We start from the raw sequence: 20,350 nt of genomic DNA on the forward strand, positions 1-20,350 counted from the left end.
CTGAGCGCTGTCCGTGGTGCTAAAGGCTCCGCGCGACTCTCGGTTGACGCCAACGTTATCTATCAGCCCGGAGAAAATTTCCAAGACCGCCCACTTTCCACCCGGTTTGGATCATTGGATAGAGGTAGATAAATTCCTTTCATCCCGCCTCCAAGAGGTTGATAATGCCTCCACTAGTCACGTCCCAAGTCCTTTAATTCGCTTAATTAAGTTGGGGATTCCGCGAACATGGTGATCCCTCTGAAAAGATCTGTTTTCCCAATGACACACGTTAAGTCCAGTTTATCAGACTAATCTTGGCTTTGTTTGAGCGAAAATAAATCATTGTGCGTGGCAACAGCCCAGTCCGACATATTGTAGCCAGAGAGCCATTTATAATCCATTTTAAATTATTTATACAGTGCTTTTCACAAAGTATATTGTTCCACAAAAACAGCAACCAAATAATCTAAATAACCCAAACAGTTTTTTGGCGACCCTGAAAAGTTTATTTTAAAGTAAAACATTCAAGTATTTGTTATTTAGGTTATGGAAATCTTTTATAAAAGTGATAAATAGTGGTAGTACGTTGCTTTGTTTATGATCTGTAAGATAGGCCTACTACTGATCCTAACGGAAAGCGCTCGAGCGAGCGGTCTCTGTTGCTATAGTTACCACTTCACGCGACTTTTGTTTACGAGCTTTTGGCGCAGTTATATTATACACACTCTGACATACTAAAGATTTGTTTTAGAGAAAATTCTCATCGTTACTGGTAGTAAAAGACCCAGTAGAGCACAGTAACGCACAGCCAACTTTTTATAAACATAAACTGGCACTGAAAAATGGAAAGTTCGCACCCTTTATGTCATTGAATGGTATTATTTTTGTTTGGTACTGTCGATATACAGTAGTAAACCATTCTGTATGGATAATAGAATAATTACAAACGTTTTTTTATTTTTTTTTATTGACAGCCAGTTTGTTCCTATATTTTTTATTGCACATGTTGTTACACTCTAAAAAATGCTGGGTTAAAAACAACCCAATTTGGGGTGAAATTGGGCAAACCCGGCGATTGGGTTGTTTTAACCCAGCGGTTGGGTTAAATATTGACCAATGTGCTGGGCAGTTTTATTTAACTGTACTATTGTTTAATAACTACTGTATTGCTTGCTTAAAATGAACCCAAAGTATGTTGGAAATTGACATTTATTAATGTTTATTAAATGAACATTTATTAATAAGTTTAATAAATAATAATTAAAAAATAAACATTTATTAAATTGCTTTATTAAAATGTTCACCTTTTTATTATTACTGTTGCCTCTAGTAATTATTGTCTGTTTTTTAATTTCCAACCTATTTTAGATTCATTTTAACCAGCCATATAGTCAATAGTTGAGTTACAACTGCCCAGCACATTAGGCAAACATTTAACCAAACCGCTTGGTCAAAACAACCCAATCGGTGGGTTTGTCCATATTTAACCCAACTTGGGTTGTTTTTACCCAGCATTTGTAGAGTAGGCTATGTAATGTAAGTGATTCAACTTATGATTTTTGTCGACATGGCCAGACAATAAATGGGCGAAAAAATCCCCTAGTCTTACATTGAAAGAGGTTATCTAAGCATCAGAATATCATTATAAAGATTATTAAGCAACAATTTAGTAATGCAACAACAATTAGGCATTACATTAAACACCCTAGCAACATTAATATTATGTCATATATGAATATAAAGTGAGTATAGACACCACTTGGTATACTGTTGCTCTTGTGTGGATTAAAAAAAATGCAATTTGATGTAAATTTTCTTTACATAAGCTGAAAACTTTACAAGAAATATTTAAAGCAAACAAAATAGACTTTTTCATTCACTTAAAGGGACAGTTCACCCAAAAATGAAATTTCTGTCATCATTTACTCACCCTCAAGTTGCTCCAAACCTGCTGAACATAAAGGAAGATATTTTGTAGAATATGGGTAACCAAACAGTTGATGAACCCCATTGATGGAAAATACTATGGAAGTCAATGGGGTTCATCAACTGTTTGGTTTCCGACATTTTTCAAAATATCTTCCTTTATGTTCAGCAGAAGAAAGAAAGTCATACAGGTTTGGAACAACTTGAGGGTGAGTAAATGATGACAGAATTTTCTTTTTGGGTGAACTGTCCCTTTAATAAACATAGGACTGCATGTTGACTCACAATACACTCTTTAGTTGTAAAAACAAAAACAGCAAACAAATAGCTGGACTGGTAAAGATATAAAGATATATATAAATATATAATGATGATATACTCTCTTTTTTGTTTGTCATGCAAATTTAAGAGCCTTTAAAGCACTGCTTTAATGTTGAACATCAAATGAAATCTTCGGTAACATGAACTCTAATGGATGAGGTACACATTTAGACTACATTTAGAATTAGGGGGAATTGGATTTTTTTTTTTTTTTGGGAAAGTTGAAAGTTCTCTCAGGATATTGTCAAATTAATTTTAAGCCACAGCTAAGCAGAGTTCCTCTTACATAACCACTTGAGCTTGAGCAGGATTTGATGATTTCATAATGGTCCTCTTCAAAATCAGCACGGCTTGACAGCGGACTATATGAGCCCACACGAGTTAGTTGTTCTGTTGGACTACACATAAGGCTTTATCTGCTCAGTGTATTTGCCTGATGGATTCCCCTCAGACCTATGGCAAAGGGTCACTATAACAGAGATCATCACAGGGGTCAGTGGGGACCAGGAACAGTGTGTCCTAGTCTCAATGAATCTCGCTCTTTAGCTTGACCCCTAAAATATGAATCATAAGAATAATTGTGCAGGAGTGCTTATAAGAGTTGAGCAAACAGAAAGCCACTGCTATCATGAAAAACATTGTGGTGAATATACAAAGATTTAAACAGTAAAGAGGGGATGCTGTGTTGCATGGCTGATTTTGAGGGACAAATGCAATATATCAGGAAATTCTTCAGAAGCTAGAGCCAAAAATATGATACAGCCCTCATCTCATAGAACAATATGTTATTGCATGCATACATTAGACTTATTGTATATGGTGATTGGTGTGTGTGGTTCTTTTTGAGACCGGAGCTGTCACACATTTTACTTTGTTTATAGGTTTAATTTCAAATTTAGGTTTATTTGCAACTACCTGTAGGCTCCCATGTACCGTTCAAAAGTTTTAGATCGGTATGATTTTTTAATGTTTTTAAAAAAAGTCTCTTCTGCTCACCACACTGTAAAACCTGATAAGTTACGGTAACTCAAACCATTTGAGGAAACCGATTGCCGTAAACCATTTAAGTTTTAAAACCAATAAGTAAACTCATATACATTGAGTTAAATACACTTATATTTTAGTGTTGGTTTAGTCAATCATTAGAGTAAACTCAACTTAAAGATTTTAAGTTTATTTTATTCATGAATTCAGGTAACAAATCTAACTAAGTCTTAACAACTATATCATTACTTAAATAGTTTGAGGAAACCGATTGACGTAAATGGTTTAAGTTCATCAAACTCAAAGTAATAAAGTTACATAAGACTAAGTAAAACCTAACATTGGCATAAAATGATGACAGAACAGGAGCACTGTAAAACTCAATAAGTTCAGAATACTCAAAACATTTAAGTAAACTAACTCATTTTGTTAAGTTAGTAGAACTTAAAACTTTTGTGACAAGTGGGGCGGGGCCGAGAGCTGTGGAAGTGGAGCAAGGTCAGTGTGGTGCACAGGTGTCTCTCATTAACAATCACGTCACCAGCATCGTTCTCAGCCACCCCCACTCATCATAATGTTAATTACATACAGTTCATTTACAGAAACATCACATTCAGATCTTGGTTAAATGATAGATAGCAAATAACACATGCTATTATATCAAAGAGACTATCATTATATACTTGCATGTATATAATCAAACAACATGCAGTATATGTGGTCATAAAAGTTTTGCAGCCCATCCTCAACCTAACCACAGGCTCTACTCTTCACCACAACCCTACAAAACTAATATAACAGACCAAATCCCAACATGACACAACATTAAACACTAACTTATGTCTAACTGACGCAAAGCATGCTGGGAATTAGAAATCTGCTGCAACTCAATCATATTAAGTTCAGTTCAATAAAATCTAATTTTGAGTTCACGCAACTTTATTCTATTAAGTATAATGAACTTTCATTATTATTTGAGTGAAACAAACTCATTTCATTTAATTAATTTCATTGTTTGTTTTTACAGTGCAAGGATGCATTCATTTGATCCAAAAACAGCAATATTGTGAAATAACTATTCTATTGAAATATACTTTAAAATGTAATTTATTCCTGTGATCAAAGCTGAATTTTCAGCATCATTACTCCAGTCTTCAGTGTCACATGGTCCTTCAGAAATCATTCTGATATGATGATTTGATGCTCAAGAAACATTTATTATTATTATTCCAAAAAATTGTATGATTTTTTTAATGAACGGACTGCAAAAGAACAGCATTTATTTTAAATAGAAATCTTTTGTAATATTATAAATTTCTTCACTGTCACTTTTGATAAATTTAATGCATCCTTGCTGAATAAAAATATTAAATTCTTTCATTTCTTTCCAATTTTTTTTTTTTAAGATTTTCATTCAGCAAGGATGCATTAAATTGATTAAAAGTAACATTAAATACATTTATAATGTTACAAAAGGTTTCTATTTCAGATAAATGCTGTTCTTTTGAACTTTCTATTCATCAAAGAATCCTGAAAAAAAAATTTCAACATTGATAATAATGTTTCTTAAGCATTAAATCATCATATTAGAATGATTTCTGAAGGATCATGTGACACTAAAGACTGGAGTAATGATGCTGAAAATTCAGCTTTGATCACAGGAATAAATTACATTTTAACAGATGTTCAAATAAAAAACAGTTATTTTAAATTGTAATAATATTTCACAATGTAATATTACTGTTTTTGTTTCTAGTTTGGATCAAATAAATGCAGCCTTGGTGAGCAGAAGAGACTCCGTTCAAAAAAACAAAACAAAAAAAACTTACCGCTCTAGAACTTTTGAACATTAGTGTATATGGGAAATTGTGAACAGAAGCTGAGCAGTCATGATATTTAGTGCAAAACACTGATGAATATGATCTTTCTGCAATAATGTGTCAGCACATGGGTTATAGACAGATATACTGTCTCTCTAAACATCAGTAAATTGACATCATGCTTTCACGACATCCTGTTCTCTTCTCTGTATCCCTCACTTTTCTATTTTTGGATGAGCTTTTAAATGAAACCTGGCACCTGGTTTGACTTTGAACATTTGTCCACCAATTGTTTTTTATTGTTTTTTGTGTGTCCCTGCATGTCAGTGTCCTGGAAATATTCTGCATTATGTGATTCTGCAGTTTTTAAAATCCAAGGGTCATTTAATATCTCAAAAACAACCAAATACAACAGGGGGGATAGGTACTCTAAAAAATGCTGGGTTGTTTCAACCCATCTTTGGGTCAAACATGAACAAACCCAACCTTTGGGTTTAAAATAGAGTGTGGCATATTTAGTTTTAGCTTTACTTTTAAACTTAAACTTTTAGCCTTTAATTAGAATATTCAGAACAACTGTATTTTAATTAACTACATTAACAAAAGTTAATGCTGTAAGAATATATTGCTCATAGTTAGTTCATGTTAACTAATGCATTAGCAAATTCAACTTTATGAAAGTTGAACAATAGGCTTTTTTATATATATAAATCATTGTGCAAATGTTGATCCTTTGCTCCTGGTTGTCCCAGCTGGCTCAGCAGCAGCAGGGATTATCTGTGTCCTCTGACACTCATTCATCTCATTATTACAGTCCATTATGTTCTGAGCCAGTGAGGCCGACCTGAATGTATCTCCATTTACGGATTAATGGTTGCTCCTCAGATGCTGACCTGAGACACTAGTGCAAATTATGAGGTTAGGTCTCCCTAAAAAACTCACTGTTGCTCAATTGAAAACTGAAGTAAAGTTTGAGGGAACTTGGTTGATCACATAATACAAAAATGCCATGGTTTATTGGACATATAGTCTATATATATATATATAGTATATATATATATATATATATATATATATATATATTACACATATTTGGCCGAGATACAACTATCAACTATACAACAGCAATCTGAGGGTGAAAAAAAAATCAAAATATCGCCTTTAAAGTTGTCCAAATGAAGTCCTTAGCGATGCATTTACAGTAGGAAATTTACAAAATATCTTCATGGAACATGATCTTTAATTAATATCGTAATGATTTTGGGCATATATATATATATCAGCCTGTATTTTTGGATATGTAGCCTATATCATGTACCATGGTAGTCATTCGGCAGGGTTATTATCGTTAACTAAAACTAAAAATGTTAAATATTTCTATTAAATAAAAAATAAATAAAAATAGTTGAAAAACTTAAACTAAACGAAAATTAGAAAATAGAAATGTTGCATTGGAAATAAAATGAAATTAGTTTAAGTTGAATGACTAAAATTATGAACATTATAAATAAATAAAAACTATAATTAAAACCAAAATAAAAAAATAAATAGCAATATTTGAATAGATAAATAAATAAATGAAAAAAGTACATAACAAAAATTAAACAAAAATTAACATGAAAATTTTAAAAAATAAACGCTAATTCACAAAATTAATAAAATTAATGTAAAAAAATAATTAAGATTTTTTGTTGTGGTAAAAAAGTGTCGTTTTCCCATAGAATCACACGGCACGTGCAGGTTACGTGCATGATTGCGCGTTGTGGATTTGTAAACAACTCCGGTAAAACAAGCAAAATTACCTCTTATTTGTTACTTTGTTACTTTGACGGTTAAAAAAAACCCCAGAGACATATTATTCGACGGTGACACATTAAATTGTGTAAGTTTAAGTCATTCAGATGTGCTAAGCAACGAGCTAGTTACAGTTTGTGAATTTAACATGCTAATATGAACGCGAAGTGTAAAACTAAATTTGACCTCATTTTTAGTGGTGAAATTATGGATTATTTACGTACTATATGAATTACATGCATAATAGAAGAGTCATGTTATTCTTTGACATTTTTGGAGTACAATACCATGTGGTTTGTATTAAAAGTATATAATTTGTTAACGTTATGTGTTTGACGCAGGTTAATTATCATATTAGATTAGATTAGATAAACTTTATTATCCCGAAGGAAATTTGTCTTGGACACATACAAACACATATTAACACATATTAACACAGACACATATTAACGTGTATTCATCATTATATAGTGTATTTCTTATGTTAATGTGTACATATGTGTAATATATTATGGTTTCAGGTCATGGCTCAGCATTTCTTTGGAAATTCAGGCTCCATGACATTGCAGTCAACACCCAAATCAAGTCATCACCATGCATCAGCAAAGGTACATCTGACATATGTGGTCAAATGTCTGATAATATTCTAGTATTAAATACTGAAGTGAATCTTTTCTGTGCAGATGCCAGATGATGGTCTTAACTCAACAGGTGAAACTTTGTCATTTGTTACCCTGAATGACAGCTCTGGGCAGCAAAGGTGAGCCAGTAATAGAAAACATATTCTTTTAAAATACTCATATTATTGTTGATTAAATGTACAGTAATTTTACATATTTCTCACTCTGTGACAGTGAGGACTCGGGTATTGGTGTTTCAAATGCCTCAACTAGAAGTTTACCAGGCAACAGTACTCTGGAAGATGTTGCCGTTTTATCTCCCACAAATGAACGGATAGATGAGATTGGAAAGAAAGCACAGGACCTTATTGAGAGAATCAATGAGAGACGGGCCATGGACCAACATGTGATGAACAGCTTTGAGGAAAAGCTCATTAAAAAGGTACTCATCACTACAGTAGATGTAGTCTCGCGTAGCCAGAACTTAAGACAGACAGCAGAAGGTCTGGACTCTATCGCAGCTTTCATTGGCCAAGGGGCCACCTGACTGACATGTCAAGCAACCAATCACAGTTCGTTTTGTTCAACGTCATGTTTAGGGGTGTGAAAATGTAACATTGATGTCCCTACAATAACAGACTGGTGTGCGTCTAATAAATAATTCATTCAAGAACGTTGTGCAAATTTACTGCAACAATGGTGCATCACTCTCTGAAAAAAAAAAACAGCGTTTAGTTGATCCTGGTAAGCGCTCATTGTCACAGTTGCAAACATGATGGCTTTCTTCTTTCATGAGGGGGATTGGCGTTACGATGGCTTTGTTTCCAGGCGGACCGTTAAAGAACGCGACACACAGGTCTCCCAGATATCCTGTAGAATTCAACCAATCAGATGACGACTTCAAATCTCCCAAAGTGATTCCCATTTTGTGTGCCTTGTGTATCAGACTTTCAGCCCACGGTCCATGGACATGACAACTGAGGCTGAGACTATAACAGACGCAAAGAAACTAACATTAGATCTTGACTGATATTGTATTTTTTATGTAGTCAGTGCAGTTGGCTAAATTAATACCAACATAATATCAATATTCCCTGCTGGTATTGAGACTCGAACCCACGACCTTCGGGTTACAAGCCCGACTCTCTAACCATTAACCAAATATATGAATACAGGTATATTATAAAATATGGATGTTTATAATGATGATCAGAAATGAAATGTTCTCTGCAACATTTTCATTTTATGCACATTTTATATATGGTATATATATGGTAACACTTTATTTTAGGGTTCAATTCTGACTATTAACTAGTTGCTTATTAGCATGCATATTACTAGTATATTGGTTGTTTATTAGTTCTTATAAAGCAGATATTAATGCCTTATGCCTGCATGACCTTATTCTACATTTTTAATCCTACACAATACCTAATCTTAACTACCTTACTATTAATAAGCAGTAAATTAGTTAATTGAGGCAAAAGTTGTAGTTAATAGTGAATACGTGTTCCCTATACTAAAGTGTTATCATACATAATGTGCATAAAATGAAAATGTTACAGAGAACATTTCATTTCTGATAACTGTAAACACATTTCAGAGGTCTCAAACCTCTGATGAGTGGTCAGGGTTAACAAATGTTTTTAGGAAACTTTTGAAGGAACTTAATATCCAATGTCTTAACGGGATAGTTCACCCAAAAATGAAAATTCTGTCATCGTTTACTCACCCTCAAGTTCTTCCAAACCTCTATGACTTTCTTTCTTCTGTTGAACGCAAAGGAAGATCTGAATGTCAGTAACCAGACAGTTGATTTTGTGTTCAACAGAAAAAAGAAATTAAATGATGACAGAATTTTTATTTTTGGGTGAACTATCCAAAAAAGTGATTTACATGGATGTATCCAGTCAGATATTGGTGGAAATTGTGCTGTGTTGTTACTCAAAGTAAGAGCATTTTCTTTGTTTTTATTACATAAATACATGAAAAGTCAGTGATTGTTTGTAAATGATCATGTAACATGACTCGGCAACAACTGGCCTAAAATTATGCAAAATCAGTAATGCAGACACTTGTACATTTAGTCTTTTAAATGCAGACAGACCTTTTTCAAAACTTTAAGTGAATTCTGATTTAATAGCGATGTGAATGGTGTGTGTCCATGCAGGTGAGAGAGATGTGTCAGCAGGTGAAGGAGCAGATGTTTGAGTATTATGAGCAGCACAGTCAGGGCATGGAGGCCAGCATCGCTGAGCTGTCGGAGGTGCTGGAGAGATGCAGTCAGCTGAGCATGGAGCTACAGGGAGCCAGTCAAACCCTGGCCATCATCAATAAAGGCCTGCAGCACAGCACAGAGCAGTAGATACACAGCCAAACAATAACATAATATGAAGGCAGGGTACACTTAATTGATTTTTGTGTTACTCGTGGTACATGCACACAACATAACATAGGCAGAGTCTTGTTCACTTGTACTGTAATTTAACTTAAACTTAAGGAGTAACTGTTAAAACCTGAATATTTAAAATGTGTTTTCTTACTATAGTATGTTAAAGAATGTTCAAATGCAGTTCAGTGTTCAAAATACATGCTTTATCTAAAAGACTTTTACTGTCATTCCTTCTAAACCCAAAAGTGCAAAAGTGGTTTTGGTAACCACATTATTTTGTTTCAATAACTAAGGTTTGAGCTTTGTAGGATTAAGGCTTTTCTCCCCCAGCATTAGTTACTGAAAACTCATTTCATTCGTTGCCAATTCTCTTTATGGCTTTCTCAGTACAAATGAGCTGCTCTAAATAACTATAGATGGCAAGATACAACATTACAAAATGAGGATTTGATAACCGGCCCTAGAGCCCCTCATCTGCGTAATGAAAACCAAAGTGGAAACACTCATTTTTCACATTTTATTTACCTGTATTAAATATAATTTGTTCAAAACAGCCTAACACTGAGAATTTTCTATAATACATCAATGTACAAACAAAAACATGCACTTTTTCATCTCTGTGATCCTTGGTGCATTTCTTTACAAATCTACTTCAAAAACCTGCAGTCAAACCTTATTTCAAAGTGTGATCTAGTTAGAACATAGAAAAATAGATCTCTGACAAAGGCTACATGACGTACATACATGAAAAAAAAAAAATCACATACATTACCTGAAATACTGCTGTTTGTTTCCATTACATTTAGAGAATATCGTATTCATTAAAGATTTCAAGTAAGTTGTAATGGTAAATGATGCAAACTCTACAAGCGTTCTGAACTGAATGGGTTAAAAGGCAGCAGAAGTCTGTGTAAATGATGTGTAGAGTAGGGAGACAGCAGCTCATTTGTCCACGGTGAAGGACTGCAGTCCAGTGATGGCTCTGCCCAGGATCAGGGCATGGATGTCATGGGTACCTACAAAAGACGACAAAAATCAATGTTGTGTTTAGGAGAAAGTTACTCAGTAGGGCTGGGTAAAAAAAAATACTGATTTCTCGATTTTAATCAATTCTCATTTTTACGAACCGATATTGATTCTTAAATCCCAAGAATCGATTCATCTATCCTGTTTTCAGTTATATTATTATAAAAACTTCCTTGAGAGTAATTTAAGTTTTTGTTTACAAATCAGTAAATTTTAACCTTCAATACTATAGTAATGTAGCAACTGACTCCCATGTATAGTTTACAGCATTAGTTGAGAGATTTTTTTCCTTGAAAATTTGCCATGTACTGTATCTGATATATATTCAAAATAATCAATATCGAATCACAAGCTTGTGAATAGAAATCGAATTGAATCATGAAATTTGTCAATACCCAGCCCTATTTCTCAGTAGCCTTCAATCAATGGATGTGTTGATTTGTACATCAGAACTAGCTCATTATAAAGTCAGGTTTTATATCAAGTTTTTCTGCAGTTTTGAGATCAAAATATTACACACACACACAAAGCATGCTGACACTGAACAAGTAAACGTGTTCGTAATTCACAGTAATGGCCATAAATCTACATGTGCAATCTGGTTTTGCTTTTCGAACTTTTACTTCATAAAAGAACAAATTTTAACCTCTTAACTTTCACCCCTTTCTGAGCACAGATCTGAACTAAATGCTTGCATTTCATGAATGCTTTGGAATACAGATCTAAGCTTGGTCTCTTTTTAAAGAAGATACTCAACAGATTATTGAAAGCAGCTTCAAAAAATGAAAGCATAAAGTTATAGAAGTTAAGTTTACTGTATAGCTGTCAAACTCTGGAGGGCCACATATTTTACAATATTATTTAGACTATAAAATTGCTATAAAATCAAAGCCATATGTCTAACCGAGTTGTGTTCCAACGCTAAAAGGTTTTAAAGTACTGCTTCCATGGTAATGCAATGTCCAGTTTCAAAACGGTTTTCATTTTGGCCACGTACACACTGCAGCTAATTCAGTTGTCGGTTCACCTTTTAGTGCTTAATTCCGTTCTGTACACACGGTTCAGTAATTTACGGTAGTGACGAACGCATTTTCAAAAATTCTATGCAGTGTGTACGGAACCGAACCGAACGATGTATTTAATCTCTCATCAGAGACGTGTCTCTCTTCTGTATGTGTGCGGTGAAGAAAACCACAGGGAAAGATGTACGACTCAAATCATGTTGTCAGATTTTGCTAGAAAAAGCCTATAATAAACAGAGATACATTTAAATGCTTTATATTGAAAACAAAACCAAAATATCGCAACCCACACCTGCCCACTTTAATATCCCCATAAATTTGATTGCTTTATGAGCCAAACCCAAACAAGCCCAAAATGCTTATAATAAGTGGACATACAGTAGCAACACTTCAAGAGCGCGCTCTGTGAAGCAGCCTTATAAACAGAAACAAAACATGACGCCTTTGTAAACATTGGTTTAGTTAAAATAGCAGAACATAATGGCTTCACTCCCGTATTTAAATGCGGTTGTCACTCCTGAAACTTTACAGTTTGTACGTGGCCTTTTAATTGTGTTCAAGCTTTCGAATTATACCAAGTCATAATGATTACTAAAATATATGATAGGGAAAAAAGGCAATAAATTATGGAGCCCCTAAACAAGGGACATGAAAAAAAATATGAGATTGAAGGAAAAATTAAATATCAATGCTTTTGCGTTCTCACGCAAACGTTTTGTGTTCCCCCGAGAAACTTTGTGTTTGCTCACAAAACTTTTTTGAGTACTTTGGGAGCAAATGCAAAAGTTTTGAAAATATAATAAATAAATAAAGAACGGCAAGTGTCCAGCTGCTGGCACTGACAGTTAACAGGCTATAATGTATATGGTCTTTACTTAGTGTAAAACTATGCAACTAACAAACAGCCACCTTTATGGTGACTAATTTGTGCCAGTATTTGTAGTTTATATTTTGGGTTACAGTGGCAGTGTTTATGAAATTATATAATATTCCTCTAAAAAAGAATAAGGGAAAAGACAGGATGTATTGAATAGTTTTGTTCCTGTTCATGGCAACCAACTGGAAATAATATAAAAAGTGCTTTAATGCAAGCTTTCGGATGTCCTCCAAAAATTTGCTTTGTAATCCCGATCACTTTCCTAAAGGCTCAGAGCATTACAAAACTCTCATCTGTGCCGTGACCAGCAACAGGAAGTTTAAATCAGGGATTACACATCGGTTTCTCTGTAATGCCTGATCTTATCACTTTATTCACATCTCTCTGACCTTCGTAAGTGTTGACGGCTTCGAGGTTCAGGACGTGACGAATGACGTGATACTCGTCTGCGATGCCATTTCCTCCCAGCATATCTCGGGCCTGTCTAGCGATATCGAGGGCTTTACCGCAAGAGTTCCTCTTCAGCATAGATATCATCTCTGGAGCCGCTCTGTGAACGTAGATCAGAGAGTAAACCCCGTTAGCTTGGATAGACATCTATGAGGGGTAATTCTCTTACATATTAACGTAATTCTTTCCAGACAGATTTTAAATTCTAAATTAAATTGTATGTTTAAATTGTATGTTTAATTGTATGTTTAATTAAAGTTCAAATGGCCTTCACTTCCTGCAAAACAGCTTTATTTTGACAGGAAACTTCACTGGGGTATTTTTGTAATGCTAAATATTGAAGTGACTTGTAATAAAAATGACGAGATAAAGTACTGGACCTTTTAAAAATCTATTTATATTCACATTTACTTAAAAATGTTCAAAAAAATGAAATAAAATACATAAAAAAAAAATAAAAAAAAACAGTGAAGGAATGGGAAGCGTCTAAGCATTTCCCTATTTTTCCTCTTAACCAGAATTTCCATGACTTCATCTGTTGTTGATTATTGTATGAGGAATTTTTTGTTTATTGCATAATATAGCGAATATAGTCATAATGACCAATTTTTAGTTTACCAAGTACCAAGTTTTCCACGACCCTGTAAAATGTGTAAATTGCACAAAGCATTTGTCTTTCTCTGTTCCACACTTGATCCCTTCATCCTCACAAAAATGATATCCATAGCCTGGTTTCTACTCAAATTACCCAGAACAATTTGTCCTAGGAACTTTTTTCCCCCAGACCCGTTTCTGTCTGCATTCCCATCGTGGTCTAAAGTTCTGTGAAGATTAGACAAATTAGTCCGGTGCACACGACTTTCCAGTTCCCGCTGGATTTCATCCTCCGTATATAAGCTTAATAAAGCCTGAACCTCATCATCCGTCCATCAGTCATATTTTTTAAACTCCATTGTTGATTCGAATAGCAAACAACTCTTACTGCACGCACCGAAACAGACTTTTATAAATGGTGGTTAAAATAAAATGCTGCGTGAACTCGACTAATCAGCATGTTCAGTGCCAAAGTCCCACCCCCAAAAGTTCATGAACTTTAAAAAAGTACTACTTCATGAGCAGGGACTTTCTGAGGGGGAACTTCATTTGGACCCTGTGGTCGAGTACCACCCCAAAGTCCCTAGTTCCTGGGGAAAGATCCTGCAGTGGAAAGGCGGCTCTAGTCTATAAATCCTAAAAACTGCAGCATCATAAAGATGAACCTCACTTTTTGTCATCTATCAGTCGGCCCAGCTGCAGACACGACTGCAGGCCGATGGTGATCTCGGTCAACATGTCTGCCATCTTCTTCTGGATCAGCTGGTTTCTGGCTAGAGGAACTCCAAACTGGATTCTAAAGAGAACATTACAGGTTACGTTACATTCTGAAAAACAACATTTGCAAGAACCATATAGAAATTAACTATAAGGAGAGCCAATCTTAGCAAGCAAGCAATAAACTTACATTAACATTTACATTTTAAAATCCTTCCACACATTCCACATCATCTAGTCAGTCATTAATGGGAACAGATGGTGATTGGATTTCAGACGTGTTCTGACCTGTCCAGTGTGTACTGACGTGCGGTGTGGAAACAAAACTCTGCGGCTCCCAGAGCTCCCCAAGCGATGCCATAGCGAGCGTTGTTCAGACACCCGAATGGACCCTGGTGAACAAGGAATATTATACATTGACAAGAGTTGCGTCCCAAGTAACGCACTATACACTTTGCACTTATACACTATACACTCATCCATGTATGCGTGTGAATTTTATAATGTTATTTTGTCATTGAACAACAGAGTCTGATCGCCCCTCTTCCTCCGCTACATAATTAAAGCTGCAACAGTTGAGTGTCCAACATTCCACACTTTGTTTTTTCCGTTAATTTAGTGCATCATCCAGGTATTTAAAGTGCGCTTTTTCTTTTTTGGAATTTTCTGTGTGAACACACTACTCGCACTATTTATACTTAAAAACGTCATAGAATAGTGCATAAGTACGCAAATTGGGATGCACCTAAGGTGACCAGTGGAGTTTGGAACTGACATAAGGGCTGATTATGACTTCCATTAATCAGCTGATGAATCTCAAAATGGCCAACAATGAAATTGGCTTGAGCAATATAGACACTATTCATTTTTTTTATTTGGTTGTATTGAGACAGTACAAAAAAAAAAAAAAAAAAAAAAAAAAAAAATCAGCACAAAAAGCGTATCACACATATGCAATATATAAAGAGAAGACAAAAATATAAAAATAGAAATAAGGTTTAATTTCTAATTACTAAAATGACTACAGCTTTTGATTCTTTAAAGCCACAATGAAATCAAAATGGTCAATTCTTGTTTTTTATGGAATATTGCGGAATTTATTATAAATTATTTATCTGTGAACATCATTTGCTCATAATATTTAAACAGAATAACTACCCCTCCCTCTTGCAGCTAATTTCTTCTCTTCTCTGATGACATGTTTACTGGTGCGAGGGCGGGGCAACCTGTCACTCACATGAGATCCTCCAATAGCAAACCACAACCATCCAATCAATTCCCCATTGACAAAATCAAGCCCCGCCCTACATTTATTCTTCTTTAAGAAGCCGTTTTACTTGGATATGTCACGATAGGGAAGAAACTTCTATCACACCTTCTGTTTCAAAGCATTGACTTTATTTCTATGCCTACTAATAATAAAGTAAAGTCAATAAACCCTGAGCCTGCGTTTCTTGATGGCGTCTCATGCAGTTTCTCTCTCACTCACCGCCAGTCCTGAAACTTTGGGCAGCAGGTTTTCCTCTGGCACTTCCACCTCGTCCATGATGATCATCCCGGTGGCTGATGCCCGTAGAGAAAACTTGCCCTCGATCTTGGGGGTGGACAGACCCTTCATGCCACGCTCCAGGATGAAACCACGCACCTTCCCGTCCTCGCATTTGGCCCAAACCACACAGATATCAGCCTCGGGTGAGTTCGTAATCCTGTGCGAGATGGGAGCAAGTTTGAGATGATAGAAGAGACACTTTGTCACTTCTGTTGTTCATAATATAGATAATTTTACAAAATGAGTGCAGCAAGAATGAGCCCTAAAACCTGCAAGCATTTTTGCACTTCTGGTTCCTTTGTCTGGAAGTCAATGGGTTTTTGGTTAAATGCCTGAAATAAGGTACTGTATGTGGTTAACACAAGCTCAAGATATTTTAACCTGCAGAAAATACTCAGAAATGTTGTTGGCATATGAATTTACACATGGTTTGTCTTAAAGAATGTTAAAAACACCACATTGACATCTGAACAACATTAAAAACTTAATTTTCACCACAGGGGGTCTTTAAAATCTAATTTTAGATTTTTACTTCAGGCAACTGTATAAAAGATTGAAAATTCATAAAAGTTTTTTGTTAATTTGTGAAGATTATCATGATGAGCAAAAGGTGTTAGAATCATAATCTTTTGTTGGTCACAGAGCTTATTTTCTGCAAAAATCCAATTGGGTTTTTGTCAAGGGAACCAGGGTAATGCAAACTTCTGGGATGGGCTACAAAAATACTTCATAATTGTGGCATTCTGGCACTGGCAGCAGCTGTCCAATAAGTGAATGCAGTCCTTATAAAAAAAGCCTTATAGCAGCACCATGTGGACACAGACTGTAAATGGCAGAGAACCTTACTTTGTACAGATGGACTGTGATTTCTTCCATGCATGTGTGAACTCTACTGTTGTTCTAAACCTGCGTTAAGAGCGGTGCTGGACCCACCAGGTCTTGGAGCCAGTGAGGGTGAAGGTGCGACTAGATGGGTTGTACTTGGCCCTGGTCTCCATGCCGCCCGGGTCACTGCCATGGTTTGGCTCCGTCAGTCCAAAACAACCAAGAATCTCTCCTCGTGCTGCACGACACATAGACAATATGCTGTCTGCATGGTTATGAACTTAAGTGGGTGAATCTTATGAGCAATACTTCAGCCCAAAATCAAAAGATAAAGAATGTGAACCACTTAAATGTTTTGCAGCTCATTTCCTGAATCGTTCTGCAGTCTTACCCAGTCTGGGCAGGTATTTCTGCTTCTGTTCCTCGGTGCCGTAAGCATTGATGGGGTGCATGACCAGCGAGGACTGCACACTCATCACCGAGCGATAGCCGCTGTCCACTCGCTCCACCTCGCGAGCGATGAGACCGTACGCCACGTAACTTGTGCCAGCACAGCCGTAACCTTGATAGGGAAGTGTGCATGAGTGGGTTACAGAAAAGTATAAATGGTTACACGATAACACTTTACAATAAGGTTTCATTCGTTAACATTAGTTAACTGAACAACACTTCTACAGCATTAATTTATCTTAGTTAAATGTCAATTTCAACATTTACTAATATATTTTTTTAGATCAAAAGTTGTATCAGTTAACAGTTATATCTAAGTTACTTTTTCAAATAAGTAACGCAAGTTACTTTTTCACATTTATTAACTGACAGCTCTCCTTTCCCTATGTTGAGAGAAATAAAGTGCAGAGGTGTGTGTGCTGTGTAAACATGATGGTTATTGTAGTTCTAGACTAAATGTGAACATGCATTTACTCATCTTACTTACACGAAAACATTCAGTATTCCTCAAAATTAATAAAAACAGTGAAATGCAATCTCGGAATTTTATGCAAACCTGTAATAATTAACTATATTAAATTACACAAATATACATTTATGTGTTTAATCTCACTTTGTTAACCAATGTCTTTGCTGCTAAATTTAAATGATCGAATTCAACCATACTAATAAACAAAAATTATTTTAGATTAGATTTAGAAATAAAAGTGTTGAACTTTCTTCTCCTGCGTCCTATTCTTCTGTATTCCAGAACGGCAGCAAAGCTGAAAAGTTTGTTTGAGCTGCGCCCTCTACATAATTATGCAATTATGCATTTTTTATTATTATTCTTAAATAAATATTAAATAAAAATAATATTAAACTAAATAATAAATATTACTACTGTAATATTTTAGTATAAATTACAAAATTTATATTTAAGAAAAATGTCATTTTACAGCTGTATTGTAAAATAAAATTCTTATATTTTTCTTAAATACTATCTTTATTTAATTTACATTTTAAAATACTTATATTTATGTCTGTCTTGATTTAATTTTCAAAAGTTAAACCGTCAAACTGCAGGGAGCACATAAAGTGTCTCTTTTGTTGACAACAGTTGGTTTACAGGTGCTTTCTACTAAATTTTGGGAATATGTTTTGCGCACGTTCCCAAACTTTGTTAATCTTGAACTTATTTTATTAATCTTGCAGATTTACTCTAATATTGACTGCTGACCAGTATGGGACTGATATATTGTGCATACCTTTAATAGTTGGGCCCAAAACCCCAAGCTCCCCCATCTCAGACACAATCTCACGATGAAAAACTAGAGGAAAACAAAGAACAGTCAGTTTAAAAATGCCTTCAATCAATGAAAACGAACACCCTACACAAACCGTAGCCCATTTTCGGTTTGTAAACTACAAGCTGTTAATGTGATATAAACAAACACTCACCTTCATTTCTGTTGGCCAGCAGGATTCGCGGCATGAGTTTCTCCTGGCAGTAGGTGTGAAAGGAGTCTCGAATCATGACCTCCTCCTCCGTCAGGAGACCCTCCAGCTCCAAAGCATCACGCCAGTTAAACTGCACTTTCGCTGGGGTTTATATGACAGGATATAAAAAACCTGTAGGTTAGTGATCAGCAGATATTCAGAAGCTTAGAGCAGAAAATACTGCAAATGAAGTAAACATACGTGTTTTCACTTGCTTCTTTTCACCAGACTTCTCTGCATCTGATAGAGGAATAATATAATCATATATTTGTGCATCTTTACAATGTTATGCATCTGAGAATAAAAATATGCATTAGAAATACACTCCTATTCAAAAGTTTGGGGTCATTAAGATTTTTTTAATACTTAATTCAGAATTATAACTGATTAATACTTTATTCAAAAATAATGCATTGAATTTATCAAAAGTTACAGTAAAGACATTTATACTGTTATAAAAGATTTTTAAAAAAATATGTTCTTTTTAACTTTAAAATAAATACACTGTGTGGCTTCAAAACTACTGAAGTAGATCTCAAAAACTGTATGGATTAAACAAACAAAAAACACATATAGGTCTGGAACAACACAAGGGTGCATAAGTGTGCAGTATATCTAAAGACATATCCGACAAACTGCTGTTCTGACCCCTTGGAGAAGCCGCAGCAGTCTTCTGTGATCTGGAAGCTGTGAAGAGGACACACCTCTGGCTGTTTACAAGCAGACGACTCACACTCCTTAATGCCATGATGAGTGAGCCTCTGTAAAATTAATAATGCATGTCATGAATGCCATAGAGCAACCATACATTACAATGCACGCATGAATCAAAACACACACAACAATGCCTTAAACATTTCCATGCATTATTATTAAATCTTTATTTTATCAGGTCGGTCCCTTCAAATTAATATTTGTTTTAAGAGAGAACTGCCCAAAATGTCAGCACGCAATATCAGAATACAAATTATGGAATTATGTCAAACTATGCTGAAGTAACTGGTTAAATCACCCAAGACGATATATACAGGATATTAACACTGTGTTTTAAATAACAGATTTCATAATACAACTACAGCTTGGGAGAGTTTCAGTCACTGTCCAGTGTAGGTAAACAAATCCTCAGGCATTTATTCTGTAAGCATTAGCGTCACAGTTCTTGGCCACAAGTCATGCACACAAAAAGCAGTTGACCCAAAAGCACAGGTATAATCTAGCAGCTAATAAAGGACTCGGGTATAATGCCATATAAACAGATAAAAGCTTTACGTACCTGTAAACCACGAACTATGAGCAGACCGTACAACTAGCACACTTTTGTCATCCGGCGATAAGGACGTTAGACAGGTGGGATTTTTTTTCAGTTTGACAGCGCATGCAGGGCGGAAGAGGAACATGAATGCGTGAAAGATGGAAGGTCCAGGGCGCCATTTTGAGTGTGGCACACACAGCGTCACTGGACCATATAAATGAAAATTAACTTACTTTTTCCTTCATTTATTATTTTCTGTATTTATTTATT

General features: G+C 35.2%; 2 protein-coding genes across 3 annotated transcripts; one reads left to right on the forward strand and one right to left on the reverse strand.

Annotated features, from left to right (window-relative positions):
• Positions 1–10,052, forward strand: syce2 (synaptonemal complex central element protein 2). 2 transcript variants are annotated; one of them, XM_051888352.1, is made up of 5 exons: positions 1–124; positions 7,349–7,435; positions 7,511–7,587; positions 7,682–7,889; positions 9,618–10,052. In XM_051888352.1, exons 2-5 carry the CDS (start codon positions 7,352–7,354, stop codon positions 9,810–9,812), a joined length of 564 nt encoding a protein of 187 aa, XP_051744312.1. In that variant the 5' UTR covers positions 1–124; positions 7,349–7,351; the 3' UTR covers positions 9,813–10,052. The 2 variants fall into 2 exon arrangements, with proteins under 2 accessions (XP_051744312.1, XP_051744311.1); XM_051888351.1 differs by lacking the exon at positions 1–124 and adding an exon at positions 6,751–6,915.
• Positions 10,053–10,342: 290 nt separating this feature from the next.
• gcdhb (glutaryl-CoA dehydrogenase b) lies at positions 10,343–20,252 on the reverse strand. The gene is made up of 12 exons (XM_051888346.1): positions 20,102–20,252; positions 19,477–19,589; positions 19,030–19,068; positions 18,790–18,930; positions 18,597–18,659; positions 17,291–17,461; positions 17,008–17,137; positions 16,015–16,231; positions 14,814–14,917; positions 14,479–14,604; positions 13,154–13,314; positions 10,343–10,855 (listed from the first exon to the last, which is right to left on the reverse strand). Exons 2-12 carry the CDS (start codon positions 19,574–19,576, stop codon positions 10,782–10,784), a joined length of 1,326 nt encoding a protein of 441 aa, XP_051744306.1. The 5' UTR covers positions 19,577–19,589; positions 20,102–20,252; the 3' UTR covers positions 10,343–10,781.
• Between the last annotated feature and the right edge of the window lie 98 nt (positions 20,253–20,350).

Source organism: Ctenopharyngodon idella, chromosome 3, assembly GCF_019924925.1.
Source record: "Ctenopharyngodon idella isolate HZGC_01 chromosome 3, HZGC01, whole genome shotgun sequence".
Taxonomy (NCBI): Eukaryota; Metazoa; Chordata; class Actinopteri; order Cypriniformes; family Xenocyprididae; genus Ctenopharyngodon; species Ctenopharyngodon idella.